This window comes from Gymnoscopelus microlampas (assembly GCF_963454915.1).
Source record: "Gymnoscopelus microlampas genome assembly, chromosome: 21".
NCBI lineage: Eukaryota > Metazoa > Chordata > Actinopteri > Myctophiformes > Myctophidae > Gymnoscopelus > Gymnoscopelus microlampas.
The window spans coordinates 42,285,440-42,302,479 of NC_139958.1; the positions used below are offsets into that span (position 1 = coordinate 42,285,440).

At 40.2% G+C, this 17,040-nt stretch overlaps 1 protein-coding gene across 1 annotated transcript; it reads right to left on the minus strand.

Annotated features, from left to right (window-relative positions):
• Positions 1–488: 488 nt before the first annotated feature.
• Positions 489–2,783, minus strand: LOC311037296 (uncharacterized protein; the record flags this gene model as incomplete). The annotated part of the gene is made up of 3 exons (XM_084046419.1): positions 489–901; positions 1,618–2,413; positions 2,757–2,783. The coding sequence occupies 3 exons, from the start codon at positions 2,781–2,783 to the stop codon at positions 717–719; spliced, it is 1,008 nt and encodes a 335-aa protein (XP_083902545.1). The 3' UTR covers positions 489–716.
• Between the last annotated feature and the right edge of the window lie 14,257 nt (positions 2,784–17,040).

A 17,040-nucleotide genomic window follows, 5' to 3' on the forward strand; every position in this document is an offset into this window, starting at 1 on the left:
ATAGATGAGACAAAACACATTAACATACAGGATCCCTCACACCAAACAAAAGAAAAAAAATACAACAAGTATGAATCTATATCATCATCATCTCAATGAACTGAAGTTCACTGTGAATGTATTTTATATTTGATCTGAAACAAGTACAAATATCATAATAACATGTAAATACACCTTAAATCACATCTAGTTTCAAATGTTTAGCTTCATCTTCTGTACAAAGCTGATTTAGTAGTATTATTTTAGATAAAGTAGATAAATGATCAAATATGTGTATTTGAATTTGCTGTTGAAGCTCCTCATTAGCTGACATTGACAAATCAGTTTGAACCTAAACAATGATATAGTTTATACCAACATAGAAATGTGTCCACATTATAATATACAAGAAAACATTTGTTCAAGAACAAATGTTTGCGTGCGTGTGTAAATATTAATTAACCAAATTAACCAAAGATTAACAAATATTAAGTCCTTCTCAGTTATCATGATTATGAATAACTGACATGAGTAAATATATAAAATAAATCAATGTTATGAGTATGACAATGATCATGTTTGATATTGTCACCATCAGATGGAAACCTTGTCTGTCCAGAAAGGTTAGAAGAAATGTAAAAAGTAATCTGTGTTCCAATTGATCCAATGCAGTTATTAGAGATGCATGGAACACGACTGCGGCTAAAACCACAGTGATTGTCAAACTAAAGTTTCATCTATGAAACATCTTCATCTTCCTCACTCATCACATCAGTGTCTGGCTGGCTGGGAGCTTCAGTCATGGTGTCGTATCCTGAAGAGGGCGCTGTTGATCCAGCATGTCTCTTCAGCAGCCAATCATAAACCTTGTCAGGTGACCAGTGGTATGAACTTCCTGCTTCAGATGGTGTTCCACCACTCACTGCAACACAAAACAAGATACTTATTATATATTGTCTCCGCTACCCCCTGGGTGTGTGTGTGTGTGTGTGTGTGTGTGTGTGTGTGTGTGTGTGTGTGTGTGTGTGTGTGTGTGTGTGTGTGTGTGTGTGTGTGTGTGTGTGCATGCGCGTGCGCGTGCGTGTGCATGTGCGTGTGTCATGATTTATGTTCAAATGTAAACAGACCAGATCAGAATGTTTGTAAACAAACAGGTATTTCTGTATAGAAAGTCTATGGGTATCTACACAATAACCAAATCAAGTCTTCAGAACATTACCTATGTCTAGTTTGTCAACGTGTGGATATGTGGAACAATATATTTCTAATGGTCAATAACAATATCATAAGTGTCCTGTTCTTATAGAAATGAGGTTATGCTCAAATGCTACACTGCTGGCGTTATCTACCTGGAAATACATTTTTGGTTGTGACGATGTCATGATGATTCTGTCTATTTATATCTTATCTAAGTATAAGTCAATATTTTTCTAGTGTCTTTTGTGTTTCAAATATTTTTTATTGAGAAGCACAGGATACAAATATAAATGTTCCTTTAAAGTATGTGTATTGCTTCCTTTTATGTGTATAAGTATTTTAGTGACTAAAGTGAGTTTATCTGTATTCAGAAATAACATTTATAAGTCATTGTAAAAAACGATCACATTGAAGTGTCATATAAATTATATTGATACTCACTGCTTGGAGGAGTGAAGTCAATGCTCATCCTTCTTCTCTTGACAGCTGGCAGGGTTGGTTCTTCTGGCTCCTTCACCACAAACTTCAACACCTTCTCTATCATCTCCTCCTCTCTCCTCCTCCCTTCCTCCTCTCTCCTCCTCCATTCTTCCTCTCTCCTCCTCCCTTCCTCCTCTCTCTTCGTCCATTCTTCTTCTCGTCTGTTCCATTCTTCAGCAGTAAATGTTTGCTTTCCTGTCAGTCTTTCAAACTGAGTCTTCTGTCTCGTCTCGTGTCCCTCCATGAGGTGTCCTGTGTCTCTGACAGACCCGTCTTCTCTTGAGTCTGAAGGTACAAAGTGTCCTCTGTTCCTCGTCACCATGTCTTCTACTTTCTCCATCAGCTCTTTTACTTCTGAGATTTCCCGCTTGAAGCTGTGTAGAACATGGAACCTGTACCCACATTTCTCAAGGATCCTCCTCAGAGGTTCTCCTTCAGACTCTATGTACTCCTCAACACATCTCTCTTCCAGCCAGAATCCCACTGTGAACAGAACCAGAGTGTGTCTCCAGACTCTGTCCCCCAGCAGCTCCATGTGTTCCTCCACTGATCTCCTGTCAGCTTCAGAGAAACTGGTCCAGACAGGAACGTTCAACAGGACAGCGTGGGGTCCAGGAGAACACAGAGTCACACCATGTAGAAGGACATCTTTGATCTTCTGTGATGAAGATGTAGTCGACCAGTCTGGACAGATCACCACACTCACATTTCTGTCAGCAACTCCTCTCTGTTGTCTGACACATTCTGTCAGTTCAGTCTGTAAAATGAGGTTTACTGTATGTTAGTCATAATAACGAATACATGTGACTTAGGAGGTTTTAAGATTAACCATAATTGAAATGACTATTCTGTCTTAAATAATGACCCCCCAGCTTTATCTAATAGCTCCACAGTAACACATATTAAATACACTGTAATGAACTATATTATCATTAAACCTAACTATATCTGAAGATGGTTAATAATTGCAACCAGTGTAGAGCTACAATATGGAAATCTACAAGCTCACAACGTGTCGTGCTGTGAGGCGTTGTGAGCTTGTAGAGCGGATATTTTCGGTGCGTGACACCGCGGTCAACTAAGTATCATCAATCCTTTACTGGAGATGCGGAGTACGACATCGACATCGGCATACACAGAGGACACAAAAAATGCTGCATGCAAGTTCAGGAGAGTTTGGAAAAGACAATTCTCTTGAATGCTGCCTTCGAGTACGGCATGGAGAGAGAGGGTGTGTGCAATTATTTCACCATAGTAAATGCTGCATTCATGGTCTGGAGAGGGCACTTTTTAAAGGTAAGTAAAGGGGCAGGGGCTCAAGCTCTCTTTGATGTCTATGTGTGCACGTGCCTGACCACGGATCACAGTGAAATGTAAATGTAAAACACAGAAGGCTGCATTAAAGATTACAGAGCCAATGATAATGTTTTGGCCAGTGTTGGAAAAGTTACTAAAACATAGTAATAGATTACTTATTACATAATACTTGTTTAAAAAGTATTATACAAAGTAACTCCCTGCCAAAAGTAATTAGTTACTTTACTAGTTACTGGCAAAAAAAGTTACATATTACTTTAGTTACTTTCCAACACTGGTGTTGGCCTATCTACAAATCCACCAATCAGCTTTAAACCACTGAATATAAGTCAAACATGATGGACAAAACAAACAACAAGTACTATAACCAACATGAATAATAAAGACAAACTATAAACTGAACAAAGTAAACAATCCAGAACTGAAAAGACAACCCAGTTCTACAGTGGATTAATTGATCATTGTTTCATTTAATTTCATTGTGTGTGTGTGTGTGTGTGTGTGTGTGTGTGTGTGTGTGTGTGTGTGTGTGTGTGTGTGTGTGTGTGTGTGTGTGTGTGTGTGTGTCTGTGTGTGTCTGTGAGTGTGTGTGTGTGTGTGTGTGTGTGTGTGTGTGTGTGTGTGTGTGTGTGTGTGTGTGTGTGTGTGTGTGTGTGTGTGTGTGTGTGTGTGTGTGTGGGTGTGTGTGTGTGTGTGTGTAGTGTGTGTGTAGTGTGTGTGAGTTTGCGAGCACTGACAGTTCGGTGTATTGATCACGGACAGTTCGTTGGTCACATGATGGCTCAAACATTCATAACAGCATACTTTCACATTATCATCAGAAGACAATGATATTTGATGTATTTATTACTTTGAGGTCATTCATTATAACATGAAGTTCATAAAATATTACTCACTTCCCTTTTTGGAAACACATTCCCCTGCAGTATGAAGTCTCCAGCCAAGCTCCTCGTAAGCTGGTCTCTTCCAACCAACATCAGCCTCACATCTGGTAGACTCTGATGTTCTCCTGACACACAAACTCTACATTAGTTCACTATTTCACTATTTAGGTCTGGATTCAGAGATTAAGTTACATTATATTAATTATTACAAACAATTCTGTCTGAATTGAGCACAGAACAGTATAACTAATATATCAATCATCTGGTATTATATTAGTATGTTGTCATGTGATCAGTTATGTAAATGTATTGAACATAGAAAAAATAGATCCTTGAAGATGTCAATCATTTGGTCATTAAATCAGTTATAAAATCAGACTTTAATTATACAGCAGCCTTCATATCGTTGCTGTCAGACAGAAACCGTAACTCCATATGTCAGCTTTTTCATGTTTTTTCTTATACTTCATCATACATTCTGATCTACAAGCTCACAACGCGTCGCATCGCGGCACATTCTGAGCTTGTAGAACGGCTATTTTCTCTGTTTATAAAGGTATTTATTTTAAATTAACGTTAAAGTGGTTAAGTCTGCTAGTGGGCTTTTTAAATACTGAACCAATTAAAAGTATTAAAAGAGCTCATGACCAAATGATAGCTAAACTGAATCCATTGGAACACAGGTTATTTTTCCATTTCCTGAAAAGTTACGGTTTTGGACATATGAGATTTCCACCCGAAAGCCACCATAGAAGTGTTAAGACATTGACCTATCAGACACACACAGGCACAACAGCAGAAGGAGACCCACTGACCTCACTGAACCCAGTTTCGGCACACAAATGGGGTCAAATTCGTTCTACTGCTATACCACCAGAATGTGGAATGCCCTATCCCAACAGTCATAAAAATATGTGACTCCTTACCCTCCTTCAAAACTGCTCTAAAAGAGCACCTACAGGTGGCTCAAATTTGTAATTGGTCCCTGTAAAACAAAGTCTAAGCTTATCACAAGAAATGACCCATATATATTATGTTTATGTCTTTAAATGTCTTGATGAATTGAATACACATGGACCTCAATGGAAATAAGCCCTGGGCATATTGGGTTAACCTGTTAGCATAAATCAATCAAAAACACAGCTTTTGTTTTGAAGTTCACCTATAGGGAATCCCATAGGGTGAGTCTCTCTCTTACTGTCAGTCAGCAAACAGCTATTAGGTGCATTATCAAAATAAGGTTGGGAATTCATGTCTAACCCGGTTATACGAACCTGTTGTACACGTTGTCAGAGTGTGCTACCCACCACCAAAGTATTTAGACACTAGTCTATTACATCAGCACTGTGATGTCATATTAATGACATCAGGGATCTCCATATGCCCAACTATGGCCATATCAGTCGGATAACTGGACAACGGCTTCACAAAAGACATTGCACTCCCCTGATACACATGGTGCGTGTGTATGCGCACACGTGTGTGTGTGTGTGTGTGTGTGTGTGTGTGTGTGTGTGTGTGTGTGTGTGTGTGTGTGTGTGTGTGTGTGTGTGTGTGTGTGTGTGCGTGCGTGCGTGCGTGCGTGCGTGAGTGAGTGAGTGAGTGAGTGAGTGAGTGAGTGAGTGAGTGAGTGAGTGAGTGAGTGAGAGAGAGAGAGAGAGAGAGAGAGAGAGAGAGAGAGATTTGATCACCTTCAAACAGAGCTTTCAGAACAGCTCTCTGTCTGTGTGTCTTGGTGATCAATGTCAGCACATGTTCCTCTATGTTCCTCTTCCTCTCTGACAACTTCTCTGCAACATCTCTATCATCTTCATAGTGTCCACCTCTGTTTCCTGACACCATCTGTTCTATCTTCTCCAGCAGCTGTGTGACCTGAGTGTCATCTCTCTTCTTATTGTTGAAGACATGATACCTGTTCCCACATTTGTCAACAAGCCAGCGGAGGTCTTCCCCTCCAGCCTCAATGTGCTGCTCAATGCTTCTGTCTCCCAGACGGTCTCCATGGGTGAACAGTACTATAGTATGACTCCACACGCTCTGTGAAAGAAGTGACATGTGTTCATCTACTGTTACTCTCTCTGCTTTGGTGAATGCTTCATGAAGAGGAACTGTCAGAAGAGCAGCATGTGGTCCAGGAGGACAGAGACACACACTGTTCTGGATCTCCAGTTTGTCCATCTCCGAGGCGTTCTGTAATGTTTTGAAGAGCCAGCCTGGTGAGTCCACCACTGTCAGATGTCTCCCTGCTACTTCACCATGTCTTACACACTGCACTGACCTTAGAACTCCAGTTTTAAAAACACTTCCTCCCAGAATGGTGTTTCCTGCTGAACTCTTTCCAGACCCCCACCTTCCCAACAACACAATCCTGAGGTAAGCCATTCCTGTCAGAGAAAACATAGTTTAGTCAGCATAATAATAATAATAATAACGACGACGACGACGACGACGATGACGATGATGATGATGATGATAATAATAATAATATGATTGATGATGATGATGATGATGATGATTGTTTTCATTATTATTGTTATTATTATTATTAGGTTTCGAGAGCCATCAGGCTTCGAACCCTATTACATCTCTACACTTTCACTATTATTATTATTCTTCCGCCGTTTTTGCCAGTTCTGGCCTAACCGCCTGGTCACTTCTTATGAAATTCGGCAATATGGTAGAGGGCTATGCCAAACGGCGAAAACCCGAAACTCACAACCATTGGCCAAAGGGTGGCGCTGTAGCACTCAATTGAAAATGCCAACTTTGAACAGGTACAGCTCATGCCCTGTTCGACCTACAGCCATGAAACTTCGATACACACATGCGTCTCCTCATGCCTAACAACTTTCACTGTTTGACTTTTGACCTCTGACCTTTAGATCTCCCACCATTTCGAATTCTATGAAAAGCAGTAAAAAGCAGTAAAAAGCCTACTCCTCCTGGGATTTATGAGCAATCTGTACGAAACTGTATACACATGAACTTTGGACCAATGCCGACAGACGTAACCAAGCGGATTTTCCATAAGTGAAAACGTTAAGCTTTTATAAGCCAATGAAAATTGCAGCTTTTTTTAAATTATTCATCTGCCCCTAACACATACATGCAGACTCACATTTGTTTGACACTTTGCAATATTGTAGAGGGTCCTTCCAAGTATCACTGAAACCAATCTTACTCCAATTGGTCAAAGGGGGGCGCTATAGCAATTTTTTGAAAATGCAAACTTTAAACAGGCAAAAGTCATGCCTCGTTTGGCCGACAGCCGTTAAACCTGCTTACACATGTGCCTTGACTCATGAGGAACACATGTATCACTTTGACCAGTAAGCTCTGCCCTTAGATTGTCTGCAATTTTGAGCAGTTTGAAAAACATTTAAATCCAGGATTTCTGAGCAATTTGCATGAAACTGTGTCAAATACATGTTTGAGGCCCTTTTTCACAGGTTCAGGTGTGTTGGTTCAATAGCTTGATCGCTTAATCATCTGCCTTGAAACCATAGGGTAGCCGGTTCGAATCCCACCTCAGGTAGACTTAATTATAATTGCATTGCACGCAACATGACTATATCAATGAATACATGTGCAATTGTTAAAGATGACGAGAAAGGAATACTTGAAAGTAGTTATTTTCAATGTATGACGTACTTCATTCGCGCTTTTGTTTTGTTTTGTTGGATTCTCCCTTTTCACTGTCTAAGGCTGTGTATTGGATTGCTCCACCAGTAGAGTGTGAGTCTCATGTGCCAAAGGTCCCTGGTTCGAATCCCACTTATTACAGTTCACATTTAAATTGCATTGTACAAAACATGACCCTGTTAATTCAGACATGTGCAATGTTTAGACAATAACACGAAATGCTTTTGAGAGTAGTTGTTTTTTATGTATGACATACTTTCTTGTGAAAATAGCCGATCTACAATCTCACACCTTTTTAGATAGCAACGCGTTGTGAGCTTGTAGATCGACTATTTTCCACTAGTTTCCATTCCGAAATATATTGAGCAGTTTGAAAAACATTTAAACCAAGGATTTCTGAGCAATTTGCGTGAAAGTGTGTCATGTGTGTAAACTCCCTTTTCACTAGTACAGGTCTGTTGGCCCAATGGCTTAATCATCTGCCTTGAAACCACAGGGTTCCTGGTTCGAATCCCACGTCATGTAGAATTCATTATAATTGCATTGCACACAACATGACTGTATCAATGAATACATGTGCAATTGTTAATTATTAGGTTTCGAGAGCCATCAGGCTTCGAAAGCTATTACATCTCTACACTTTCACTATTATTATTAGGTTTCGAGAGCCTATCAGGCTTCGAACCCTATTACATCTCTACACTTTCATTATTATTATTATTAAGGGCTCGAAGCCTTATTACATCTGTAAGAGTTCATTATTCTTCCGCCGGTTTTGCCAGTTCTGGCCTAACCGCGTGGTCACTTTTTATGAAATTCGGCAATATGGTAGAGGGCTATGCCAAACGGCGAAAACCCGAAACTCACAAACATTGGCCAAAGGGTGGCGCTGTAGCACTCAATTGAAATATGCCAACTTTGAACAGGTACAACTCATGCCCTGTTTGACCCACAGCCATGAAACTTCGATGCACACATGCGTCTCCTCATGCCTAACAACTTTCACACTCTGACTTTTGACCTCTGACCTTTAGATCTCCCACCATTTCGAATTCTATGAAAAGCAGTAAAAAAGACTCTTCCTTCGTACAGATTGAGCAATCTGTACGAAACTGTATACACATGAACTTTGGACCAATGCCGACAGACGTGAGCAAGCGGATTTTCCATAAGTGAAAACGTTAAGCTTTTATAAGCCAATGAAAATTGCAGTTTTATGACAATTATTCATCTGCCCCTAAAACATACATGCAGACTCGCATTTGTTTGACACTTTGCAATATTGTAGAAGGTCATTCCAAGTATCACTGAAACCAATCTTACTCCAATTGGTCAAAGGGGGGCGCTATAGCAATTTTTTGAAAATGCAAACTTTAAACAGGCAAAAGTCATGCCTCGTTTGGCCGACAGCCGTTAAACCTGCTTACACATGTGCCTTGACTCATGAGGAACACATGTATCACTTTGACCAGTAAGCTCTGCCCTTAGATTGTCTGCAATTTTGAGCAGTTGGAAAAACATTTAAATCCAGGATTTCTGAGCAATTTGCGTGAAAGTGTGTCATGTGTTTGAACCCCCTTTTCACTAGTACAGGTGTGTAGGTTCAATAGCTTGATAGCTTAATCATCTGCCTTGAAACCACAGGGTTGCTGGTTCGAATCCCACCTCAGGTAGACTTCATTATAATTGCATTGCACACAACATGACTGTATCAATGAGGAACATATCTATCACTTTGACCAGTAAGCTCCGCCCTTAGATTGTCTGCAATTTTGAGCAGTTTGAAAAACATTTAAATCCAGCATTTCTGAGCAATTTGCGTGAAAGTGTGTCATGTGTGTGAACTCCCTTTTCATCAGTTCGGGTCTGTTGGCCCAATGGCTTAATCATCTGCCTTGATACCACAGGGTCGCCGGTTCAAATCTCACCTCATGCAGACCTCAACTCAATTGCATTGCACACAACATGACTGTATCAATGAATAAACATGCAATTGTTAAATGAAACGCTTATTGAGAGTAGTTGTTTTCAATGTATGATGTACTTCATTCCCTCTTTTTTTTTTTTTTTTTGTTGGATTCTCCCTTCTCACTGACCAAGGCTGTGGATTGAATAGCTTGATCAATACAGTGTTAGTCTCATGTGCCAAAGGTCCACGGTTCAAACCCCACTCGTCACAGTTTACATTTAAATTGCATTATACAAAAGATGACCCTGTTAATTCAGACATGTGCAATTTTTAAACAATACCATGAATTGCTTTTGAGAGTAGTTGTTTTTTATGTATGACATACTTTCTTGTGAAAATAGCTGATCTACAATCTCACACCGTTTTAGATAGCAACGCGTTGTGAGCTTGTAGATCGACTATTTTCACTAGTTTCCATTCCGAAATGTATTGAGCAGTTTGAAAAACATTTAAACCAAGGATTTCTGAGCAATTTGCGTGAAACTGTGTCAAATAAATGTTTGATGCCCTTTTTCAAAGGTTCAGGTGTGTTGGTTCAATAGCTTGATCGCTTAATCATCTGCCTTGAAACCATAGGGTCGCCGGTTCGAATCCCACCTCATGTAGACTTATAATTGCATTGCACACAACATGACTGTATCAATAAATGCATGTGCAATTGTTAAAAATAACGAGAAATGTATACTTGAAAGTAGTCATTTTTAATGCATGACGTACTTCATTCGCCCTTTTGTTTTGTTTTGCTAGATTCTCCTTTCTCACTGTCTGATCCTGTGGATTCAATAGCTCCACCAGTAGAGTGTGAGCCTCATGTGCCGAAGGTCCCTGGTTCAAAATCCCACTGATTACAGTTTACATTTAAATTGCATTGTACAAAACATGACCCTGTTAATTCAGACATGTGCAACTTTTAAACAATAACATGAAATGCTTTTTGAGATTAGTTGTTTTTTTATGTACAACATACTTTCTTGTGAAAATAGCCAATCTACAATCTCACAACTTTTCAGATAGCAACACATTGTCAGCTTGTAGATCAACTATTTTCACTACTTTCCATTCCAAGAACACAAAACAAAACTTTATTGCTAAATATTTGTCAACCAGTAATCTAGAGTAGTTAGCAAAACAGAGGCTTGGTTCATAACGGACTGAAAAACCTATAGATATCAACAGACACCATCAGGGAGGCTATATTTCTAGTTCAATAAGAAGAGAGGCAGCCTGTGAATCCATAGGTCGCTGGTTTGATCCCTGTCCCCAACAATGCATTGAGGTGATCATTATTTGGAATTCTTACTTTGTTACAAACATACTCCTGGTAGCCTGTCTGTCTGTCTGTCTGTCTGTCTGTCTGTCTGCCTCTCTCTCACTCTGTCACTGTCTGTCTGCCAATCTGCCACTCTGTCACTGTCTGCCAGTCTGCCAGTCTGCCACTCTGTCACTGTCTGTCTGTCTGCCAGTCTGCCAGTCTGCCACTCTGTCACTGTCTGTCTGTCTGTCTGTCTGTCTGTCTGTCTGTCTGTCTGCCAGTCTGCCAGTCTGCCACTCTGTCACAGTCTGTCTGTCTGCCAGTCTGCCACTCTGTCACTGTCTGTCTGTCTGTCTGTCTGTCTGTCTGCCAGTCTGCCACTCTGTCACTGTCTGTCTGTCTGCCAGTCTGCCACTCTGTCACTGTCTGTCTGTCTGCCAGTCTGCCACTCTGTCACTGTCTGTCTGTCTGTCTGTCTGTCTGTCTGTCTGTCTGTCTGTCTGCCAGTCTGCCACTCTGTCACAGTCTGTCTGTCTGCCAGTCTGCCACTCTGTCACTGTCTGTCTGTCTGTCTGTCTGTCTGTCTGTCTGTCTGCCAGTCTGCCACTCTGTCACTGTCTGTCTGTCTGCCATTCTGCCACTCTGTCACAGTCTGTCTGTCTGTCTGTCTGTCTGTCTGTCTGTCTGTCTGTCTGTCTGTCTGTCTGTCTGTCTGTCTGTCTGTCTGTCTGTCTGCCACTCTGTCGCAGTCTGCCAGTCTGCCACTCTGTCACAGTCTGCCAGTCTGCCACTCTGTCACAGTCTGCCAGTCTGCCACTCTGTCACAGTCTGCCAGTCTGCCACTCTGTCACTGTCTGTCTGTCTGTCTGCCAGTCTGCCAGTCTGCCACAGTCTGTCTGTCTGCCAGTCTGCCAGTCTGCCACTCTGTCACGGTCTGCCAGTCTGCCACTCTGTCACTGTCTGTCTGTCTGCCAGTCTGCCACTCTGTCACAGTCTGTCTGTCTGCCACTCTGTCACAATCTGCCAGTCTGCCAGTCTGCCACTCTGTCACAGTCTGCCAGTCTGCCAGTCTGCCACTCTGTCACAGTCTGCCACTCTGTCACAGTCTGCCAGTCTGCCAGTCTGTCACAGTCTGCCAGTCTGCCAGTCTGCCACTCTGTCACTGTCTGTCTGTCTGCCAGTCTGCCAGTCTGCCACAGTCTGTCTGTCTGCCAGTCTGCCACAGTCTGTCACAGTCTGCCAGTCTGTCACAGTCTGCCAGTCTGCCAGTCTGCCAGTCTGTCACAGTCTGCCAGTCTGCCAGTCTGCCACTCTGTCACAGTCTGCCAGTCTGCCAGTCTGCCAGTCTGCCAGTCTGTCACAGTCTGCCAGTCTGCCACTCTGTCACAGTCTGCCAGTCTGCCAGTCTGCCAGTCTGCCACTCTGCCAGTTTTCTCGAAACCGCTCATTGCTGCTTGCAGCTATATTTATTATTATTATTGCAGCTAATATGCTCAAATTAAATATCTGCGCTACATCTGATATAAACATGCTATGTATGATAGATAAAGATAAAGTTCTATAGATTTTGCTATAAAAAAATATATAACGTTAATTTCTTTTGCACTTCAATTCAATAATTTATCCTAATAACTTAAACAGTTATCGGGATTTTGCTGTAGTGTGTTACAGCCAGATGATAAATGTCAGTCAGTTTCATATGAGGAAAGATCAGGATTTAGTGTCCAGCATGTAAAGTACATATAAAAATGTAGTTGTAATGTCACTGGCACAATGCAGTGAATGTCTTTTTGCCTTTAATAAACGTGCAATTGTAGTGAATTTTGTAAAAAAAAAAAAACCCACACATATCTCACACACGTACAAAATTATTTATTGTAACAGCATATTCTGGTTCTGCTAAGATTTATATAAAAAAATATCATTTACAGGTGAGGGTCCAATTTATACTCTGATCATAAACCCATTCTGGGAATCCATTGGGGTTTTTTTCTTTTCTTTTTTCTGAATCTGTCTTGAGAGATTATCATAAACCTAACCCTAACCCTATACATAAAGCATTTATTTTGAACAAAGTTAAATGTTGACCTTTAATCAAGGCTTAGATCACAGGCTGGATTGGTCACAATGTGACTTGATTTGGGTTGAACATATAGGGTTGGTTAAACGGAACACACAACTGTGTGTGTGTGTGTGTGTGTGTGTGTGTGTGTGTGTGTGTGTGTGTGTGTGTGTGTGTGTGTGTGTGTGTGTGTGTGTGCGTGCGTAGAGCAGCGCCATAGAAGGATGATGTCACATGAGCAAATAGATCAGATCTACAATATGTCAACTTATAAGAAATGATTAGCTTATAGATCTGTTCTTTTTAAGCATGTTCTATCACGCAAAATTACAATGTACGTGCAGGTCTGAGACAGACAGGTGTGAATCATGAGGAGAAGACAGGCAAACTTTCAACATTAATATTGTTCTGAGTTTGTGTCAGTCAAAGACATAAAATAACATTGTTGTCCATTCATTGTCAACCTTTTGTGGGCATTAAAAGTATTCAACAAACTTTAGTTTTTACTCCTCCTAAGGATAATTATTACATTAAAAGTAGGCCTAATATGTATTGTACAGTTTTTGGATTGATTGAATATTTTATTAGACAGAAATGTAAAAACAGTCAAGTACAGTCAAACACTTTGTCTAAAAGGATAACACCTAAAAAGTCCTTGCGGTCTTGTTTCCTTGGGGGTCTTAGGTATTCAATTAATCAACATATGTATGTAATATAACTTTTTTTAAAACACGGTGAAGCAGCACTCTGCTTTTACGGGCTGACGGCCAGTGGTGTTTTGGTTGCTACGTAGGATACCCTGGCGTTCCACTGGTAATTTTTCACCCCCTTAGATTCACGAGCCAAGTACCTAAATGGCTACTTTACATAACGGCGGTGAGCGTGCACGTGCGTGCACATGACGTCATTAAAATACCGTTCCCCGGAAAAAAAATCTCCATTACACCACTGCTGACGGTTTGGAATAAACTCCCATTACACTTAAGACAGGCAGCCTCTGTGGATAGCTTTAAAGCTCAAGAACTATTTCTTCACTCTTGCTTTTAGTTGATGTTTTAATCTCTGTGTTGTTGTCCTCTCTGTTTTGCCTGATTCAGCCTTTTTTGGGGCAAATATTTTAATGTTGTTTTAACGTTGTTTTATGCTTTTCTTTTTTGCTTTATTATTATGTTTGCTTTTTTTGTAAAGCACTTTGAGCTGCATTTCATGTCATGAAAGGTGCTGTACAAATAAAGTTTATTATTATTATTGATAACAACTAATGCCCAACATGGAATATATATAGTTAGATCAGCGCTTACCTTATTAGTGTCTACAGAGTTTGTCTTTGAAGAAACAAGTCCAGACCCTATAAGCTTCGTCCTTCAGTGTCAACATGTACGACTGACAAGTGATTCCTGTAAATGAAGAACAATTGTGTAATCATTAACCTGCTGTAAGCAATGATTTTGGATTAAAGTCCACCTCCTTTATTGTTTTATATCAGAGAATGGAGAACTGCTGATATCCCCAGATAGTGTTATTGCACTTGACATTGAAGTGCAAATATTCTGAATTAAAATTGTATACAGCAGGGTTCACAAACCTTTCAGTTCAATAACCAAAAGATTAATTTGGCGTCTCCCTGGGACCCAAACTTAAACAAAATACTTCATGAATGAACCACCTGAGCCTTACTTAATAATGTATTAGTGTAAATCATCACAGAGGTGTGTGTTCACACATTAATACTGAACGTCATATGTGTAGTAGGCTTACATTTAGCTAATGTGGATGGCTGGCCATGAATCTTGCTTGTAATCAAAAATAAATGTGATGAATCTACTTAGATGATGTTATTGGATCTATGGAGATTGGATCAGGAGAGATAAAGTCTTGTGAAGAAGTGAAAGGATTTCCTCAGATGGAAGTTGTGGTCAGGTTCATGTTGATGGTTCCTGTTTCCTCTACATCTGTGCTTCTCAAACATTTTCATATCAAGGACCCCAAATGAATATGTATTTATATTGATTAGGTATTTATACAAATTCATATGTATTTGACCACAGACCCCCATCTGAAAATATGTAATGCCAGCTACTCCATACAAGATTTGTGCTGTTCAAATGTTTCAAAAATACATAATACAAATTCACAGATCTACAAGCTTGCAACGTGTTACATCACAACCTTGTAGATCTGCTATTTTCAAATAGCTGATGTACAGAGGGTTAACTGGTTACACTGCTTTTGATGCTATATTAACTAATTTAGCGGGGACCCCCTGGAACCCCCTTAAGGACCCCTGGGGGTCCCCGGGCGCCACTTTGAGAACCGCTTTTCTACAGAGGCTGAGTGAAGGTTTACTGCCCTGAGAAGACTGAAAACAATCCAGGACTGAATGTCATCATTTTAGGGACAAGGACACTTGACCTTTGACCTCGTCAATTCTTTCAGGGCAAAAGGTCAAATGCCAGGACAGGTAGGGCGACAAATCAGACAATGGTTTTTAAAAAAAAAGAAAAAAGAAAGAAAGAATGTAATTCATTAAAATACATAGTATAACTATCAGTGAAAATAGAAATAGTGGTTTATGTCACAAAAATATTTAACAAATTACCAATATTTGTATAAACTCCTGAAGTCATAAGTTCATACATGCTCAGCCCTGGATTAATAAGAGTCACTGGACTCACTTACAGATGAGGAGTCACAGGGTTAACATTTCACAATGTCATGGTTGACTTTGTCTTATTGCTGGTTAGACATTCAGTCCTGTTGAAGTGGAAGGATGCTGCCCCGCCCACACTCTGTCAGTGGGGGGTGTTTTTTGATGAGTGTGTGTGGGGGGGGGGGAGGGGGGAGGGGGGTTGATGAATCTAACATGTTAAAAATGGAGTTTGAAGTTATAATGGGTTTATATAGGAGGGGGCCGTGGCCCGTGTCTGATAAAATGAATATCAAATATCTAAATACTGAATCAAGCAACTTAAAAACTGTCTGGGGGGCTCACAAAAGCCTGAGTAGACGATAAAATGACCCAACGTTTTTTTGAAAGTGAAATATCCCTTTAACACTGCGAACAAAAAAACTATGTGTATTGCTCTGTAGTTAAATAAAGATTGTTGTAATGCGATGCATTTGTATGTAACTGCGTTATGATCACAAAAGGACAGGCAGGCACAGTATGACAGAGGCAGTCGGCCCTAAGCTATTTTCATATTTAAATAAATAACGACCCCTTTGAAAACAGTTTCGACATCCCTGCTGTAAATGAAGAACATTGTGTAATCATTAAACTGTTGTAAGGAAGGTTTGTGAACTAAAGTCCACATCCTTTATTGTTTTATATCAGAGAGCTGGAGAACTGCTGATATCATAAAACCTTGCTGAACTTCTATAGAGAAGTTCATTTATCCTGCATTTAGATTGTAGCAGTGGTTCACAAACCCAGCTGGAGACCCAAAAGATTGTCGTCTCTCCGGTACCCAAACCTTTAAAAAAAAAATACAATTCATGAATTAGCCATTTAAGCCCTAAATCTTAGGGTTTAAATAGCCCTGGGGCTAGAAATCTTTTGAAAAAATGTTTACAAATTGTAGGAAAAGTAAAAACACAAAAAAGAGGGGGGGGGGGGGTATCTACTTGAGACCCATGCAACTGGGCCCCTGAATTGGCTTGTTAAATCAGAATCGGAATCAGTGTAATCAGTGTAATCAGTGTAATCAGTGTAATCAGTGTATCAGTGTAAATCAGTGGGTGAAATTAGCTTTGGTGCACATAACACCATAGGTATAGAGACCCTGCACAGCTCAACCTTACCCACATCCTCTGTGTCCAAATATTCAGCCACTGATATCCATCTATTTGTAAAGGTAGTAAGCTTTAATTGTAACTGGGCTGTCATATGGTCCATCTGTAGGCCTACTGTAAATCTGCTTAACATTTTGTAGCCACTGGTCCATTGTAGGAGGGCTAGACTTCATCCAATTAATAGTTATAATGTTTCTTGCAGCCATCAACAGGACATACATTATGTAACACTGGTCATTAGTAAACCATTGTTCTTGTGTAATATCCATATGATGCAACTGAGACTCATTTTAGTCTCACACTTTTTTATTACAATTATAAGTTGTGAAATTAGCTTTTGTGCAAGTTCATTTAGGTTATTTTTTTTGTTAGTTTGTTCGGTAAAGAAATAAAGGGGGGGCAGAGAGAGGGAGAGTGAGGACGGGAAAAAATGAAAAATAAATGTAATTGTCAAGAAAATAAATCA